At 42.0% G+C, this 15,666-nt stretch overlaps 1 protein-coding gene across 2 annotated transcripts in view; it reads left to right on the top strand.

The window, feature by feature from the left end:
• The first annotated feature begins 556 nt into the window (after window positions 1–556).
• PDS5A (PDS5 cohesin associated factor A) overlaps window positions 557–15,666 on the top strand; it is a 143,060-nt gene continuing 127,950 nt past the window's right edge. Inside the window, exons 1-2 of one of the 2 annotated variants that reach the window (XM_004764023.2) lie at window positions 557–695; window positions 1,559–1,736. In XM_004764023.2, the coding sequence (XP_004764080.1) occupies window positions 1,599–1,736 (138 nt within the window). In that variant the 5' untranslated portion in view covers window positions 557–695; window positions 1,559–1,598. Of the gene's footprint in view, window positions 696–784; window positions 916–1,558; window positions 1,737–15,666 lie in introns of those variants that run through there. The other variant, XM_004764024.3, reaches the window with a different exon arrangement.

Raw genomic sequence — 15,666 nt, 5'->3', positions numbered from 1 at the left:
AAGCTCATCTCGTCTTGCCTGCCCTCACAGGGGCCTCTGGGACCGGGTTCTCTTCCCGCCACAGGGGCCCCTCCTCGGCCCGCCCTTTGGGTCCAATCCTCCCAGAGGCGCTCCGCGCGACAAGTCTTGGCGCCAACCGGGTGGCGGCGCTGTCCGCCCCGCGCGCGGCCGCCTCAGGCCCGAGGGAGGCGGAGGCACGGCCGGCGGAGGAAGGGGAGGGAGCGAGGCGCGCGCCCTGCTCTCGCGTGCTCTCGCACCGCTCGCGTGACCGGCTGGTGTGTGCGCCAAGGGCCGGCTCCCGGGGGCACGGACGGCCGGGCGCGCGCCGCTGCGAGGGGCGTCCGGGTCCCGGTCGGCGGACCCGGCCGGCGCGAGGTGCGGGCGGGCGGGCCGCGGGGGTCTCGGGCGGACACGGGCGCACACGCTCCCGGAGGAGCCTTCTCGGAGGCTGCTCTTCCTCGGCCAGACGGAGAGCGGCAGTGTCTCCCCGCCCAGCACACACTCGCCCCGCGTCTCCCCCCGCGGCGGCTGCTCCTCCTCGGCACCGCCAGCCCCAGCGCCGCTCCGGGGCGGGCGGCGGCGGCGGCGGGACCCGCGGAGCCGCTTTGTGTGCAGCCCGACGAGGGGCGGCGGCGCAACCACCTGACAGAGGCCCGGGAGCTCGATGCACCTTCCGCCCGCATGAGGAGGAGGAGGTAAAGGCGGCGGCGGCTCGGCTCCCGCCCTCGGTTGGTGGAGGGAGGGGACGGAAGGGGAGACCAGAGCGGGCGGGTGGGGGGGGGCGCGGGACCGAGGCCCGGCGGGGCTGCCCGGAGGTGCCAGTAAGGCCTCGGCAGCGCCGGACGGCGCCGAGCAGTCGGGGTCGAGAGAAGCCGCCGGGGCCCCTCCGCCGAAGTTGAAGGAACAAAATGTGAAGTGCGGAGCCGCGTCAGCCGCTTCCTGGCGTGGGGTTTGGGGTGGAGGGCGGCTTGTTTTCCCCTCCCGCGGGACAGGGGAGGGGCGGGAGTGTGGCGGGGACGCCGGGGGTCCCGAAGCTCGGCCCGGCAAAGGCGTTCGTTTCCCGGAGCCACCGTTGCGTGTGGGTCGGGTTGAGTCCCTAGTTTTGCGGCCTAAGCCGAGCCCTATAGGCCTCGCGTCTCCTTTCCCGAAGAGGACTGGCCGGGCGGGGACTCGGAGCTTCTCTCCGACCGAGCGGGGGCCGTGAGGGCCTCGCCGGGTTCGGGATGCTGCCAAACTTCGGACCTCGGTGCTTGGGGGTGGATTTCATTGTGAACGGCGGAATGGGAAACTCCTGGCGCTTGCTCGGCGCTTCCCGCGGCCGCTGGGGCCGGAGAGCCCCGTGGGCCCGGGGCTGGCGGGGCTGGCGGGGCCCGCGGGAGTGGGGGTGGCGGGGCGGCCACCAGGGTCCAGGCCCGGGGAGGGGCGCGTGGCGGGGCCGCCGCCGAGTCCCCCGGCCTTCCCGGAGAAAGGGCCCTTTGCAGATTAGAGATTTTTGAAATGAAAAAAGAGGTTACAAAGTCTCCCTTTTCTCGCTGAACTTTTGTTTTCTGACCGATAGAGGCCGGTAGAGGACTGTGAAAGAAAAGTTGTCCCCCAGGATGGACTTCACCGCGCAGCCCAAGCCTGCCACTGCCCTCTGTGGCGTCGTGAGTGCAGACGGGAAGATCGCTTACCCTCCGGGGGTAAAGGAGATCACCGACAAGATCACCACGGATGAAATGATCAAGCGACTGAAGGTAAGCGACTGGACACAGTGTTCACACTTCAGACGTTTGTGCTCTGTCCTGTGGTATTAACTGCACTGCTAGGCCTGGCCTTTACAGTTTCACCTACCTGGGCTTTTTTAGGTATTTTATCATCTCGTTTTTTACTCTCTCTGAAAGGTATTGTTCTTTCTTGGCTGTATCTTTGAATAGTTCTGTAGGTATATAATCATTATGGGAAATTAAAAGGAATGTGCTTGTTTTTTCAAACATGAGAATTTAAGTGCTTTTTAAATAACTTTTTTCTAGAAATATTTATGAGAATGCTGTTCAGAGTAGCTTACAACCTTAAATGGAGGCAGTAGCTTGCCTAGGAGGGTTCCAATTTCCGTTCATTTCTGAGGAGATCGATTTATCACCAAACCATTTTAGTAAATGGTCAGCAATTTTCTAATATCCAGAAGCTTGAATATGAATTTAGTATTGTTAAACTTTGACAGAATGTACTGACTTCAAAATTCAGACGTGAAGTAAGGTGATGATTTAGGTCCACATGTTCAAAGGGGTTTTCAGGAGAATATTTTAGCTCTTTTTAAGTTAGCTTATTTAAGCCATGGTTATCTTAAGATTGAGGTTGTAAGTTCCAGCCTTATGTTGGTCAGCATTTTGCTTTTTTCTGTTGCATGGACATAGATTGTGCCTACAGCCTTATAAGATAGTGCTGTTCTTATTAAGGGATCAACTTGATGCAATGGTTCTCAACCAGTTATTTTCTTTCTTTCCTTACTTCCCTCTTCCTTCCTTCCTCTTCCTTTCATTCAGGTAGGCTCCACGGCCAGTGTGGAGCTCAGTGCAGGGCTTGAACTCAGGGCTGTGAGATCAAGACCTAAGCTGAGATCGAGTCCAGGACTAAAGCAACTGAGCCAGCCAGATGTCCCTCAGCCAGGGCATATTTGACCCCCAGGAACATTTGTCAGTGCTGGAAATTTTTTGGTTGTCACAACTAGGGCCAGAATGGAGCAAGGAGAGGGAAAGACTTGAGGCAGGAGATCCAGATAGGAAACTGGTAAAAGTGTAAGTGAAAGATGTTGAAATCTTGAAGCTGGGCTAGTGGGAAGAGAGGTAGGGAAATATCCAAGAAATGTTTCAGAGTTAGAATCAATTAGACTTGGTGGGTGGTGAGGGAAGAAACAATGATGACAGTGTTTCTACCTTGGGCAACTTGATGAAATGTATTTTTAGGGAATGATCTTGCCCCTTTGTTCTAGAGCTTAGTATATAGTGCCTACTAAATGTTTTTGATGTTGTGAGTGCTTAATGAATATTTAAAGTATTCCTTTACCTTAGTTCTTAAAATCTAATTAGATCCTGCAATTTGTTGACTCTTTTTTGAAGGAAAATGATACAGTACCTTCCATTAAAATAGATTTGATACTAGAGATTATACATGAGGCGAGGTCCTTAATTGATGCTTTTTAAGGTTGTATTGAATGGTGTTGCTGAAAAATTATGAAATGCAAAGCTATTAAGTAAGCAATTTGTATCTTTTAATTTTTATTTTCATATAAAAAATAACGAAATCTTGAATTCTAGTGATGGATAATCCATATGTACTTTTTCTACTTGAGGATAGAGTGTCAGAAATGCCGTTGTATAAATGGACATGTAACCAAGTCTAGAATGAGCTTTGGGTTAGGATGTCATTTGTTATGAGTTCTTTTGGAAGTTAAAATTGACCTGCATTTTAACCAGTTTGAATGTCCTGCTAAAATTTCGCTTTTCTTAAGAATCTTATGATTTTGTTTTCCCCTTGTTTTTCTAAGTCTGTTTTTGAATTGGGCTCCCTGGTTAGTTAAAGTAGTACTGTCTCAATGGAAGCATAGATTTTTAATAGTGTTTAACCAGTTTTGATAATTTTTGTGTTTATTAAACCCTTAATTATGGGCAAATTTTGTAAATTCAGTAGTTTTTTTAATTATAGCGTAGCAACAATGTTTAAATGCTGTATAAATGCAAACTGAGCTTAAAGAAAGGTAAAATCTTAGTGGAATTCAGAGATGTTTGGTCCATTCTCTTCAGTTTTCAAGAATGGGACAAATATTTTTAACAAAACCATAATTTTAGAGTTAGAAGGATGTTAAAAGAAATTCTAGAACTCCCTGTATTTCACAGATAAGAAAATTTAGGGCCAGAGTTGCCAAGTAACATGTATGGAGATCAGTCAGTCATAGAGTGGCTTAGTGGCAGAACCAGGACAGTAGCATCTAATTTATTTTCATTCTTATAGCTGATTTTCTTAAAAGGATCTAAGTATAACTAAGAAGTCGTGATTTTTTTTTTTTTTGCAATAAAAAAAGAGAAGGGAATCAATGAGTTAATTTGATCTTTTGCAAGGAGATAATAGGACAGCATTTTTTTTTTTTTTAACACTAGAAGCAATTGTAAGCTTTTTCAAGAAAGTTTTGAAGCTTTCTTGAAAATGGTTCTTAGAGTATGTTTTTGGAATAGCTAAGATATACTTTTGGGTATATATTATAGGTTTTAATTTCAGTTTTCAAAGAAGTATTTTAAATATTTTTACACTTCCAATCACACTGGCCTTCAGTCAATTCCTTGAACATGCCATGTTCGTTTCTACCTAGACAGATTCCACATTGCATAACCCATATGTGTACTCTTTTCAACTTCCTTTGTCGTTCGTGTGTTCACCTTTTGTCACTCATTTGTTGTTCTTAAGGGAAGCCTCTTAGATTCCCCATTACGTGTTCTTTTAGCTCCTTCATATAATTTTTTACAGATCTATTACATTCATGTGTATGTTTATTGGTTTGTCTCCCCAACTCTGTGTAAGCTTCATGAATACAGGTACCATGTCTCTTTTTGTTCACTTTTGTACCCTGCCTGCACCACATTTAATGCAAATAATTGGTCAGTGGACAAATGAATACTTTGTATTAATATTGGGTTAGAAAAAATAATAGTAGTAGATTAGAGAAATACCTATATTTTGGAAATGAAGGATAATTTGAAAATATTTTGAATTGCAGCTAAGTCTTTACCACCAAGTTTGCATACCAGAAAGATACCATGGATATTTAGAATTTTAGATCCACAAGATAGCTTAGAGGTTATTTGGTTCTGTTCTGATTTTCCAGATGAAGAAATGGAGTCTGTGATATTGTGACCAACCCTAGTTACAGAAAGCTGAAAACTTTCACCAACAGTTTTGTTGCTTAGGGTAGCCCGGCTGGCTCAGTTGGTAGAGCATGCAACTCTAGATTTCAGTGTAATGAGTTCAGGCCTCATGTTGGGCGTGCAGCCTACTTTTTAAAATAAACAAACAGTTTTTATTACTTAGATAAGTTACAATTATATATTAATTTTAGAGATATTAAAGGCCATACAAAGTTACCTGTTAGAAAGGACAGCTGATTGTTTACTACTAATGGTACATTAAGGAACAAGGTTTATGGTTCAGGAGCAGCCTTCCTTCTGTATAGTTAAGGATTCTGAAACTAATGTAGCAGTCATGTCTGATAACTTTAATAACATTAAAAATACACCTATAAACAGTGTTGTACAAAATTCCATTAAGTGCTTCTATGCACAGTTTATTATACACAGTTGGTTTCAAATCATGTATTAATACAGAACTACATGCTGCTCACATTTTTTTTTTTAAGATTTTATTTATTTATTTGACAGAGAGAAATCACAAGTAGTTGGAGAGGCAGGCAGAGAGAGAGAGGAGGAAGCAGGCTCCCTGCTGAGCAGAGAGCCCCATGCGGGACTCGATCCCAGGACCCTGAGATCATGACCTGAGCCGAAGGCAGCGGCTTAACCCACTAAGCCACCCAGGCGCCTTTTTTTTTTTTTGGCTAACATTTTATTCCTTCCTTTCTTGCTATTTTGGAAGTGGAAGGTCCTTGATAAGCCTTGATTTTTAGAGAGAGGGATGGACCAGGTTGAAGATTTATTTATTTATTTAAGTAATGTCTGTACCCAACATGGGGCTTACTCAGGACCCCGAGATCAGTAGTCACACTCTCCAGCTGAGCCAACCAGGGGCCATGAAGATTGTTCCTTATATCCACTTATTACCTGATCTTAGAGTTCAGTACCCCAGACAGTTCTCTGGCTATTAACTTCATACCCAAATATGCAATACTCATTCAGTCACAGTATTATATCAAAATCCTTACTCCTTTGGGGTTAAGAATTGGGAAAGATTAAATAAATAACAGGGTTTCGTTGTTCTTAATATGTTCCCCATTTTTTCTCCCACCAGCTGTTACTTCTATATTTTTCTTTGTATTTTTCCTGTCATCTTTGTCTTTGTGTCAACCATTCCCTCTGCCCCACACTCTTCTCCTTTCTATGGTATGGTTTGTTTGATATAGTTAGGAATTAGGATATGGTGGGCTTGATTTAAGGGAAGGGCATCTCTCTTTTCTCATCAATTGTAGGTTGTGAGGGGAAGAAGAGATTAGGAGCAGAGGAAGGCCAGCCATGAATTCTTTCCTGTCTTTCCTCCAGGTGGATCCCAGAAATAACTGTTTGGATTATAATTATTTTCACTTCCATAAAAGATTTTTATAATCCCTAAATGCCACATAGGATGCTGATTTTATATATAATTCAGTATTAACTGCCAATCTAAAATCTGTTCATATATTTTATTTTAATATTTGTATTAAATCTTCTTTGCAGAAGAATCTGCTAGGAAATTAAAAAATTAAATAGGCAAGATTTCTTAAAATGAAGTCCTGTAATATAGCCAATATGTATTTGGGAGTAATGCTAACTAGCACAGTTCTTCTTTTAGACTTGCATTTGTATAGAGGAACTATTCTGCTGTGTGAAGAACTACCCCAAACCTAGTGGTTTAAAACAGTGAAGTCTTGTTTTGTTTTTTTAATTTTTTTTTTTTTTTTAAAGATTTTATTTATTTATTTGACAGGGAGAAATCACAAGTAGATGGAGAGGCAGGCAGAGAGAGAGGGAAGCAGGCTCCCTGCTGAGCAGAGAGCCCGATGCGGGACTCGATCCCAGGACCCTGAGATCATGACCTGAGCTGAAGGCAGCGGCTTAACCCACTGAGCCACCCAGGCGCCCATTGTTTTTTTAATTTTATTGTAAAATATATATACTAGATTTTACCATTTTAATCATTTTTAAGAGTACAGTTTTGTGGTGTCAAGCACATTCACATTGTTGTGCAACTGTCGCTACCATTCATCTCCAAAACTGTTTTATATTCCCCACCTGAAACTTTGTACCCCCTAAACAGTAACTCTTGGGGCACCTGGATGGCAGTGGGTCTTGGTTAGTGGTCTGCCTGCAGCTCAGGTCATGATCTCAGGGTTCTGGGATGGAGCCTGGTGTCCATTGCATCAGGCTCCCAGCTCAGGTGGAGTCCGCTTCTCCCTCTCCGATTGCCCCTCCCCCTGCTGTGGGAGCGCAGGCGCACGTGTGTGCATGCACGCACTTGCTCGCTTGCTCTCTCTCAAATGAATAAATGACGGGGTGCCTGGGTGGTTCAGTCGATTAAGCTATTAAGCGGCTGCCTTCAGGTCAGGTCATGATCCCAGGACCCTGGGATCAAGCCCAGAGTCAGGCTCCCTGAGCCTGCTTCTCCCTCTCCTTCTGCCCACTCTCCCCCACTTGCAGGTGCACACATGCTCACACTCTCTGTTGAATAAATAAGTAAAATCTTTTCAAAAAAAATAAAAGAAATCTTAAAAAGACAATAACTCTGATTCCCCTTTCCCCACCTGAAACTTTCCCCCAGCCAGGGGCAACCGTCTTTCTACTTTGTGTCTCTGAATTTAACTATTCTAAGATTCTAGTATAAGTAGAATCATGTAGTGTTTGTCCTTTTGTGGCCGGCTGTTTCATTTAGCATAATGGCTTCAAGGTTCACCCATATAGTATGTGTCAGAATTTACTTCTTAAGGCTAAATAATATTCCACTATGTGTATATAAAGCATCTTTTGTTTTTCCATTCATTTGTCAATGGACACCTGGGTTGCTTCTACCTTTTGACATCTGCCGCTTTTCTTCTTTATCTCACATATTTTGTGAATCAGGAATTTGGGCAGGCTTGACTTGACTTGATTATTCTTCTCCATGTTCCTTACAGTTCTCATTAATTTCTTCAGCTGGTGTCTAAAACTGGTCTAGAAGAGCCACACTGGTTTCTCTTAAACACTTCCTGCTTTGGTAGGAACAGCTGTAAGGTTGAACTCAGCTGGGCCCTTTTACCTATCTGTGATGTAATCTTTGGGCTTTTCTGTGGGGTCTCCCTCACAGGGTAGTTGGACTCAGGCTCTAAGACACCATGGAGGAAGTTGCCAGTACTTTTTAAAGGCTTGGTACAGAATTGGCAATGTCACATCTACTTTACTGGTTAAAGTAGCCATTGCCCATTCTACATTCAAGGGTAGAAAAAAATGATTCGATTTCTCATTGGAAGAAGAAAGAAAGAATTTGTAGCCATCTTTAGATAGATTAATCACAGGAACTCTTCTGACAAATCAGAGTATACCAACTGTAGACTCTGTAGCAGTATTCATAAACTTGAAAAACACTTCACTTTCAAAAATAATAGTATATTTTTATAACCAACTTGCTAGATTTGTGAAATTTATTTTAAATACTGTAAGAAAAAATCATAGAAATTCCTTTATGTGCTGAGTAGGGAGAAATTATATGTGGGCTTCTCATGATTTGATCTTAGAATCCTGTTTCCTTTATTATTTGAATTTTTACTGGAGAGTATTGCTGTGTAATGATGATGATTTTTCCACTTCCTACTCCTTTTTAAGAATTACCTCAACTTTGAATTTTGAGACATTTGAACCTCTGGAAGAGTTGGAAAAAAATTGTACCTTCAACACCCATATCCCTTTCCTTAGGTTTACCAATTGTTAACATTTTGTGGCCTTTGTTTGCTTTTGTTTCTCCATATACACACAGGGGGAAATAGACATGATACACTTTTTTATACCAATACATATATTGCGACATTCTGCTCATGAATGCTTCAGTGTTCTTCTTAGAATGATGATCTTTGGGGCAGCTAGGAGGCTCAGTCAGTTAAGCATCTGCCTTCTGTGGAGGGCATGATCCCAGGACCCTGGGCTTGAGCCCCACATACTATATAGGTGAACATAAAATGTTGCCCCACTGAGCAGGGAGCCTGCTTCTCCTTCTCCCTGCCACTCCCCCTGCTTCTACTGTCTCTCTCTCACTATCAAATAAATAAAATGTTAAAAAAAAAAGCGCACAGAAATCCCCAGTGATCATTATCCCACTCAAACTTAAAATTGGTGCAGTGTTATCTGTTATCCTGTTCATAGTAAATTTCTCCCAGTTGCCCTAAAAATGACCTTTTATTTTTTTATTTATTTATTTATTTTTTAATATTTTATTTATTTATTTGACAGACAGAGATCACAAGTAGGCAGAGAGGCAGGCAGAGAGAGAGGAGGAAACAGGCTTCCTGCTGAGCAGAGAGCCCGATGCGGGGCTCGATCCCAGGGCCCTGGGATCATGACCTGAGCCGAAAGCAGAGGCTTTAACCCACTGAGCCACCCAGGCGCCCCTAAAAATGACCTTTTAAAAGATGGAGTTTTTCCTCTATCCAAGTTTCAGTATAGGATCATTTGTATATGTTACATCTCTTTGGTCTCCTTTTTTAAAAAGATTTTTATTTGTTTTAGAGAGAGAGCACATGTGCAGGGCAGGGGTCAGAGGGAGAGGGAGAGAGAATCTCCAGCAGACTTTGCTGACTACAGAGCCTGATGCAGGGCTCCCTCTCAGAACCCTGAGATCATGACTTAAGCTGAAGTCAAGAGTCGGAGGCTTAATTGACTGAGCCACTGAGACGCCCCTCTTTAGTCTCTATTTAATCTAGAAAGTTCTGTCACCATTGTTGGAGGAGGGGAGTCATTCATGATGTGACATTTTTGAAGCATTGGTCTCATAGGAGTGTCGTAATCTGTTTTTGTCTCATTTCGTTGTGCTTAGGTTGAACTTTTTTGGCATGTACTTTACCATGCAAGTGGTGATGTGTAGTTAGTTTCCTTTACATCATCAGAAGGCACAGAATGTCATTTTGTCCTATTGGTTAATGCTAAGTTTGATTGTTTGGTTATTATGGGTAAAACTCTTTCATTGCAAATAATCCCTTTCCCAGCTTTGCAATTACTAAGTAGTGTTTAAAGTGAGAGTTTTTAAGAATAATTTGTTTTCCAACAGTTTTTACTTAACTTTGGTGGTTATAAAATTTTGCCTTTTTTTGATTCTGTCATTCCTTCTTACATGTGTTAGCTGGCAAAGAGCTGGGAAAGAGCCTTCGCCCTGTTCCCCCAACCTCCCTCCTTTTTTTAAGAGTTTATTTATTCATTTGAGAGACAGAGTGCACACAAACAGGGGGAGAGGCAGAAGGAGAGGGACAAGCAGCTCCCTGCTGAGCCAGCTGGAACCCTGTTGTGGGGCTGGATCCCAGGAACTAGAGATCAGGACCCGAGCTAATGGCAGACACCTAACTATCTGAGCCTCACCTACTCCCCTTTTTAAAAAAATTATTCATGAAGTCTTCATTCAGTGCATTATAGTCTGCTGTCTTTATTTCCTTTGAGAGTCAAATTATCCCAAAATGAGCATGCTGGCTTTGGTGTATTTTGAAACATCTAGTGGCTTTTCAACATGTCTCTGAGTCTGAGCATTCCTTTGTTTTCTGGCGCAACCTGTTCACCTTGTGCTTTCTTTCCTGCTCCAGATTTAGATAGGTCATTTTTTTTCCAGAGTCCTATTTCCATTCTAGTTAGAGAGAGGTGTTTGTAAACCAAGGTCCTAGCATGGGCATTGGGTTCGCATAGGTAGTAGGATGTAATTTTTCAGTCCCTTCAGTGTGTAGAGTTAGGAAATGTAGATACATAATTTAAATCATGAGTTCATTCGGTTCAGTTAAAATCCAGCACCACAGGGACACCTGGCTAGCTCAGGCAGTAGAACATGTGACTCTTTCTTTCTTTCTTTGTTTTTTAAGATTTTATTTATTTAATTTGGTGAACAGGATTGGGGGAACAGAGGGAAAGGGACAAGCCAACTCCACCCTGAGCTTGGAGCCCATTTTGTAAGGCTGATCCCGGGACCCTGAACTGAAATCAAGAGTTAGGCCCATAACAAACTGAGCCACCTAGGCACCCCAATGCACGTGACTCTTAACCTTGTGGTTGTGAGTTAAAGCCCCATGTTGGGGGCAGAGGTTACTTTAGAAAAAAAAACAATGCAGCGCCATGGTGTTTCCTAAACTTCCTCCATTCCATATTTATACCATTTTTCTGCTACAGTACAAATCCTGTTTTCCTTTAACTTTGATAAATTTATTTCCTTGTACTACCCAGCTGTAAGCTCAAAAAAATTTCACTACTATACCAGTATCCTTACATGATTTTTTTGCAGTTTTGTTGTCCCCCTAAGGTTGATAGAGTACTGTATTTGTTGAATTTGAATTCTTTTGTGTAAGTGATATCAATTTTGTGTACAATTGGTTTCTTTCTGTTTGTATTCAGTTTTTATACACACAATACGTTCAATTTCCACACTGGTATATGTGATCCTTGCTTGACTTTTTTTTATTTTGCTAAGAAATGCATAACATAAAATTTACCATCTTGACTGTTTTTAAGTCTACAGTGCAGCACTGTTAACTATGTGCATTTTTTGTGTGTGTGCGCCTCCCTCTGCCCCCTCCCACATATGTACGCATTGTTAATAGGACAGATCTGTGTAACTTTTTCATTTTACGGAACTGAAACTATGTACCCACTGAATAACTCCCTCCTTTTCCCCTCCCCCTCAGCCCCTAGGAACCACAGTTCTGTTTTCTGTTTCTAGGGGTTTGACTATTTTAGATACAACCTATGAGTAGAAGCACATTTTATCTTTTTGTGACTGGCTTATTTCACTTAGCAAAATGTTCTCAAGTCTTATCTGTGTTGTAGCATATGACAATTTTTTAAGGGCTGTATAATACTCCATTGTATGTATATACCACATTTTCTTTATATGGTGATCTGTTGATGGATATTTAGGTTGTTTCTGCTTCTTGGTTATTGTGAATAATACTGCAGGGAACATGCGTATGCATACATCTTTTTGAGGTCTGTCTTCATTTCTTTTGCATATATACCCAGAATATATACTACTGGATCATATGATGATTCCATTTCAATTTTTTGGAGGACCCCCCACCCATACTGGTGCCATAGCCTTTACACCAGTAGTGCACAAGGGTTCTAATTTCTCCAGATCCTTACCAGTGCTTGTTATTTTCTGTTTTTGATAGTGGCTCTCTTTCTTTCTTTTTTTTTTTTTTAAGAATTTTATTTATTTATTTGACAGAGAGAGAGACAATGAGAGAGGGAACACAAGCAGGGGGAGTAGGAGAGGGAGAAGCAGGCTTCCTGCTGAGCCGAGAGCCCCATGTGGGCCTCAGTCCCAGGACACTGGGATCGTGGCCTGAGCAGAAGGCAGACGCTTAATGACTGAGCCACCTAGGCACCTGATAGTGGCTATCTTAATAGGTGTGAGGTGATATCTTGTAGTTTTGATTTGCAGTTCCCTGATGAGTGGTGCTTAGCATTTCTTCATGCTTACAGGCTATTTGTGCATCTTCTTTGGAGAAATGTCTATTCAGGTCCTTGGTCCATTTTTTTAATCGGTTTGTTTTTCTGTTGTTGTTGAGTTGGAGTACTTGTACTCAGTTTTAGGAATTACTTCATTCTTTTTGTTTAATTTTACATGTTTCAAGAGTCAGTAGTATATAAAAACTTAAACTTTTCAGAAGCCTTACTCCCATCCTTATCCTTTCCATGCACCCACACACTATCGGTAATCATTTTCGGGGTGCCTAGGTGGCTCACTTGGTTGTGTGACCAACTCTTGATTTTGGGTCAGGTCATGATCTCAGGACCCAAGAGAGCCAGGCTGCTGCCCATATCCCCCGTCTTCAATCTGTGTACAGCTTCACACTCCTCAGGGAGTCTGCTAGAGGACTTCTCTTCCTCTGCCCCTCCCCCACTCATACAGGCATATACATTCTCTGTAATAAAAATAAATAAATCTTGTCATTTTCATTAATTTATGGTCTGTCCTTTCTGTGTTGTCTCCCTTTTTATTCAGAATGTTGACTACTGGGGTACCTGGGTGGCTCAGTCAATTAAGCATCTGCCTTTAGCTCAGGTCATGATCTCAGGATCTTGGGATCAAGCCCTGCCTCAGGCTTTCTGCTCAACAGGAAGTCTGCTTCTCTCTCTCTCTCTCTCTCTTACCCTGCCCCTCACCCTGCCCATTCTCCCTCTCAAATAAATAAACAAAATCTTAAAAAAAAAAAAAAAAAGGTGGACTACTATATGAACTCTTCTGTACTTTGCTTTTTTTCACTTAGTATATCCTGGAAATCACTCCATTTTCACTTGGAAATTTCCATATCTGGAAATCGTTTTTGATTCTTTTTTGTTGTATTTTAGTACTATATGTGTAGATGTACCAGTTTATTCAACTAGTCTCATTGTTACATTTGAGATTGTTTCTGATATTTTGCTATTACAGATAATCCTAATGTCAGTATCCTTGTTCATGTTTTGTATTTGTAGAAGTGTATCTTCAAGGCAGATTTCTAGGAGTGGAATTGTTGGGTCAAAGAGTAAATTTATGAGTGAATTTTTTTTTTTTTTTTAAACTGGTCAGATTCTCCTCCATAGGTGTTATACCATTTTGGACTTCTACCAGCTAGTATAGGAATGGTCAGACTCATAATGTATTCTTAAATAATGCCTACTTTTTTTTTTATTTTTTTGAAAATTTTATTTATTTATTTGTCACAGAGAGAGAGAGAGAAAGAGCATGGGCACAAGCAGAGGGAAAAGCAGGCTAATCACTGGGCAAGAAGGAGCCCGATACTAGACTTGATTCCAGGATCCTGGGATCATAATCTGAGCCAGAGGTAGACACTGGACCAACTGAGCCACCTAGGCATCCTGTAATGCCTACTTTTAAATTAGAAAATTGGCAAATTAATATGTTGCAAAAAACCCATTTTATTAACTCCCAGCAACAAGAGTTCCTTATGGGAATGATCAAACTTACGTATCACCTTGAGGTTCAGAGGGGTAAGAACCCTATTTTTATCTCCTAAAAAACCCAAAGGGAATTGAGTGACTTCTTTAGTTTCTAGGTTTTTTGTTGTTGTTGTTTTGGTTTTTTTTTTAATTTGTTTAAAGAAATGATGTGTGGAGATGGAGACAAAATGTTAACAACAAAGATGGTATTGAAATCAAGTTTCACTTAGGTCTTAATTCAAAACCTGGAATTAAATTGAAATTAGGTGAAGTCATATTAAAAACCACATATGAAATAAGCGACATTGACTTACCAGTCAATGTAGAATGCCAATACCATGATTTTTTTTTTTTTTTAAGTAGTCTCTATACATCATGTGGGGCTTGAACTCACGACTCCACGATCAAAAGTTGTATGCAGTATGGACTCAGCTGGCCATATACCCTTGTGATGTGATGTTTTAAAAGTTGGGAACTGCTATAATATGTTTTATTTTTCATGTTTTAAAATTGTTAAGATCAACCATTTAAAACTTCTACCAAGGTAGGAGCATTGTGATTGGTCCTGTTAAAACCAGCCCTTAATAGAGCACCTGGGTGGCTCAGTGGGTTAAAGCCTCTGCCTTCAGCTCAGGTCATGATCCCAGGGTCCTGGGACCAAGCCCGCATCTGGCTCTCTGCTTGGCAGAGAGCCTGCCTCTCTGCCTACTTGTGATCTCTGTCAAATAAATAAAATCTTTTTAAAAACCAGCCCTTAAATAGCATTAGTCCATTGGGGAAAGTGGATTTATACTAGAATAATACTGGAATGGATTTCTATTTATATGAAGAAAGAATATTTGAGATTATCTTATATAATTTATAAATTAAATGCCAATTACTAGCATTGTGGGTTTTTTTGGATAAAGAAGTGCTATGAGGGGCACCTGGGTGGCTCAGTGGGTTAAGCCGCTGCCTTTGGCTCAGGTCATGATCTCAGGGTCCTGGGATCGAGTCCCGCATCGGGCTCCCTGCTCGGCAGGGAGCCTGCTTCCCTCTCTCTCTCTCTCTCTCTCTCTCTCTGCCTGCCTCTCTGTCTACTGTGATTTCTCTCTGTCAAATAAATAAATAAAATCTTTTAAAAAAAAGTGCTATGAATTTTGATCACCATGCAGTTTTATGGAGAAGGTGATGGGCTGGAATTTGAAGGGTCAGACTGTGGTAGACAAAGAGGTGGTAACACATTACAGACAAATCAGCAGGATCAAAAACTGAGTGGCAGAAGCATGCCTGGTGTGTTTGAAGAAAATGAGTAGAACAGTTTTGGTAGAGCTAATGCATCTTAAAAGAGTAGTTGGGAGAAAAAAGAGGAAGGTACCTCTAGAAATTGTTAAAGTCCTTAAATGCCAAAGAAGGGAATTTGAGTTAAAAAAAACCTCTAACACATTTGTGCTGAGGAGTCAGTTGGTCTCTAACACATTTGTGCTGAGGAGTCAGTTGGTGTCTAAGTCATAGTATTGCATGATTAACAAAGCTAAGTGATCAAGCAGTTTCTTTATTCATGAATGCCACCTTTATGGCTGATATGTGGTCTTTTTGTCCTCATTTCTAGACCAGCATCTTTGATTGAACAGTAATCCATTTCTAATTGATACTGTCTGAATAGATCTGTTAGTTGGTGAGAGTTTAGTTATATGACACTAGGTGTGAAGACTGGGTGAGTAAAATTTTAAGAGTGGTTAGTAGAATTTTATGTACTAGACTGTCATATGAATTGGACTTTTATCGCATACTTACTGCTTGTTTTTTCCAAAATTTTTAAGAATTTCTATTAGGGGGGCGCCTGGGTGGC

The sequence above is a fragment of the Mustela putorius genome, unplaced genomic scaffold (assembly GCF_011764305.1).
Source record: "Mustela putorius furo isolate JIRA1106 unplaced genomic scaffold, ASM1176430v1.1 tig00000083_pilon_pilon_pilon, whole genome shotgun sequence".
NCBI lineage: Eukaryota > Metazoa > Chordata > Mammalia > Carnivora > Mustelidae > Mustela > Mustela putorius.
The sequence above is the reverse complement of the archived record's forward strand: the minus strand, read 5'-3'. Positions and strand labels throughout refer to the sequence as shown.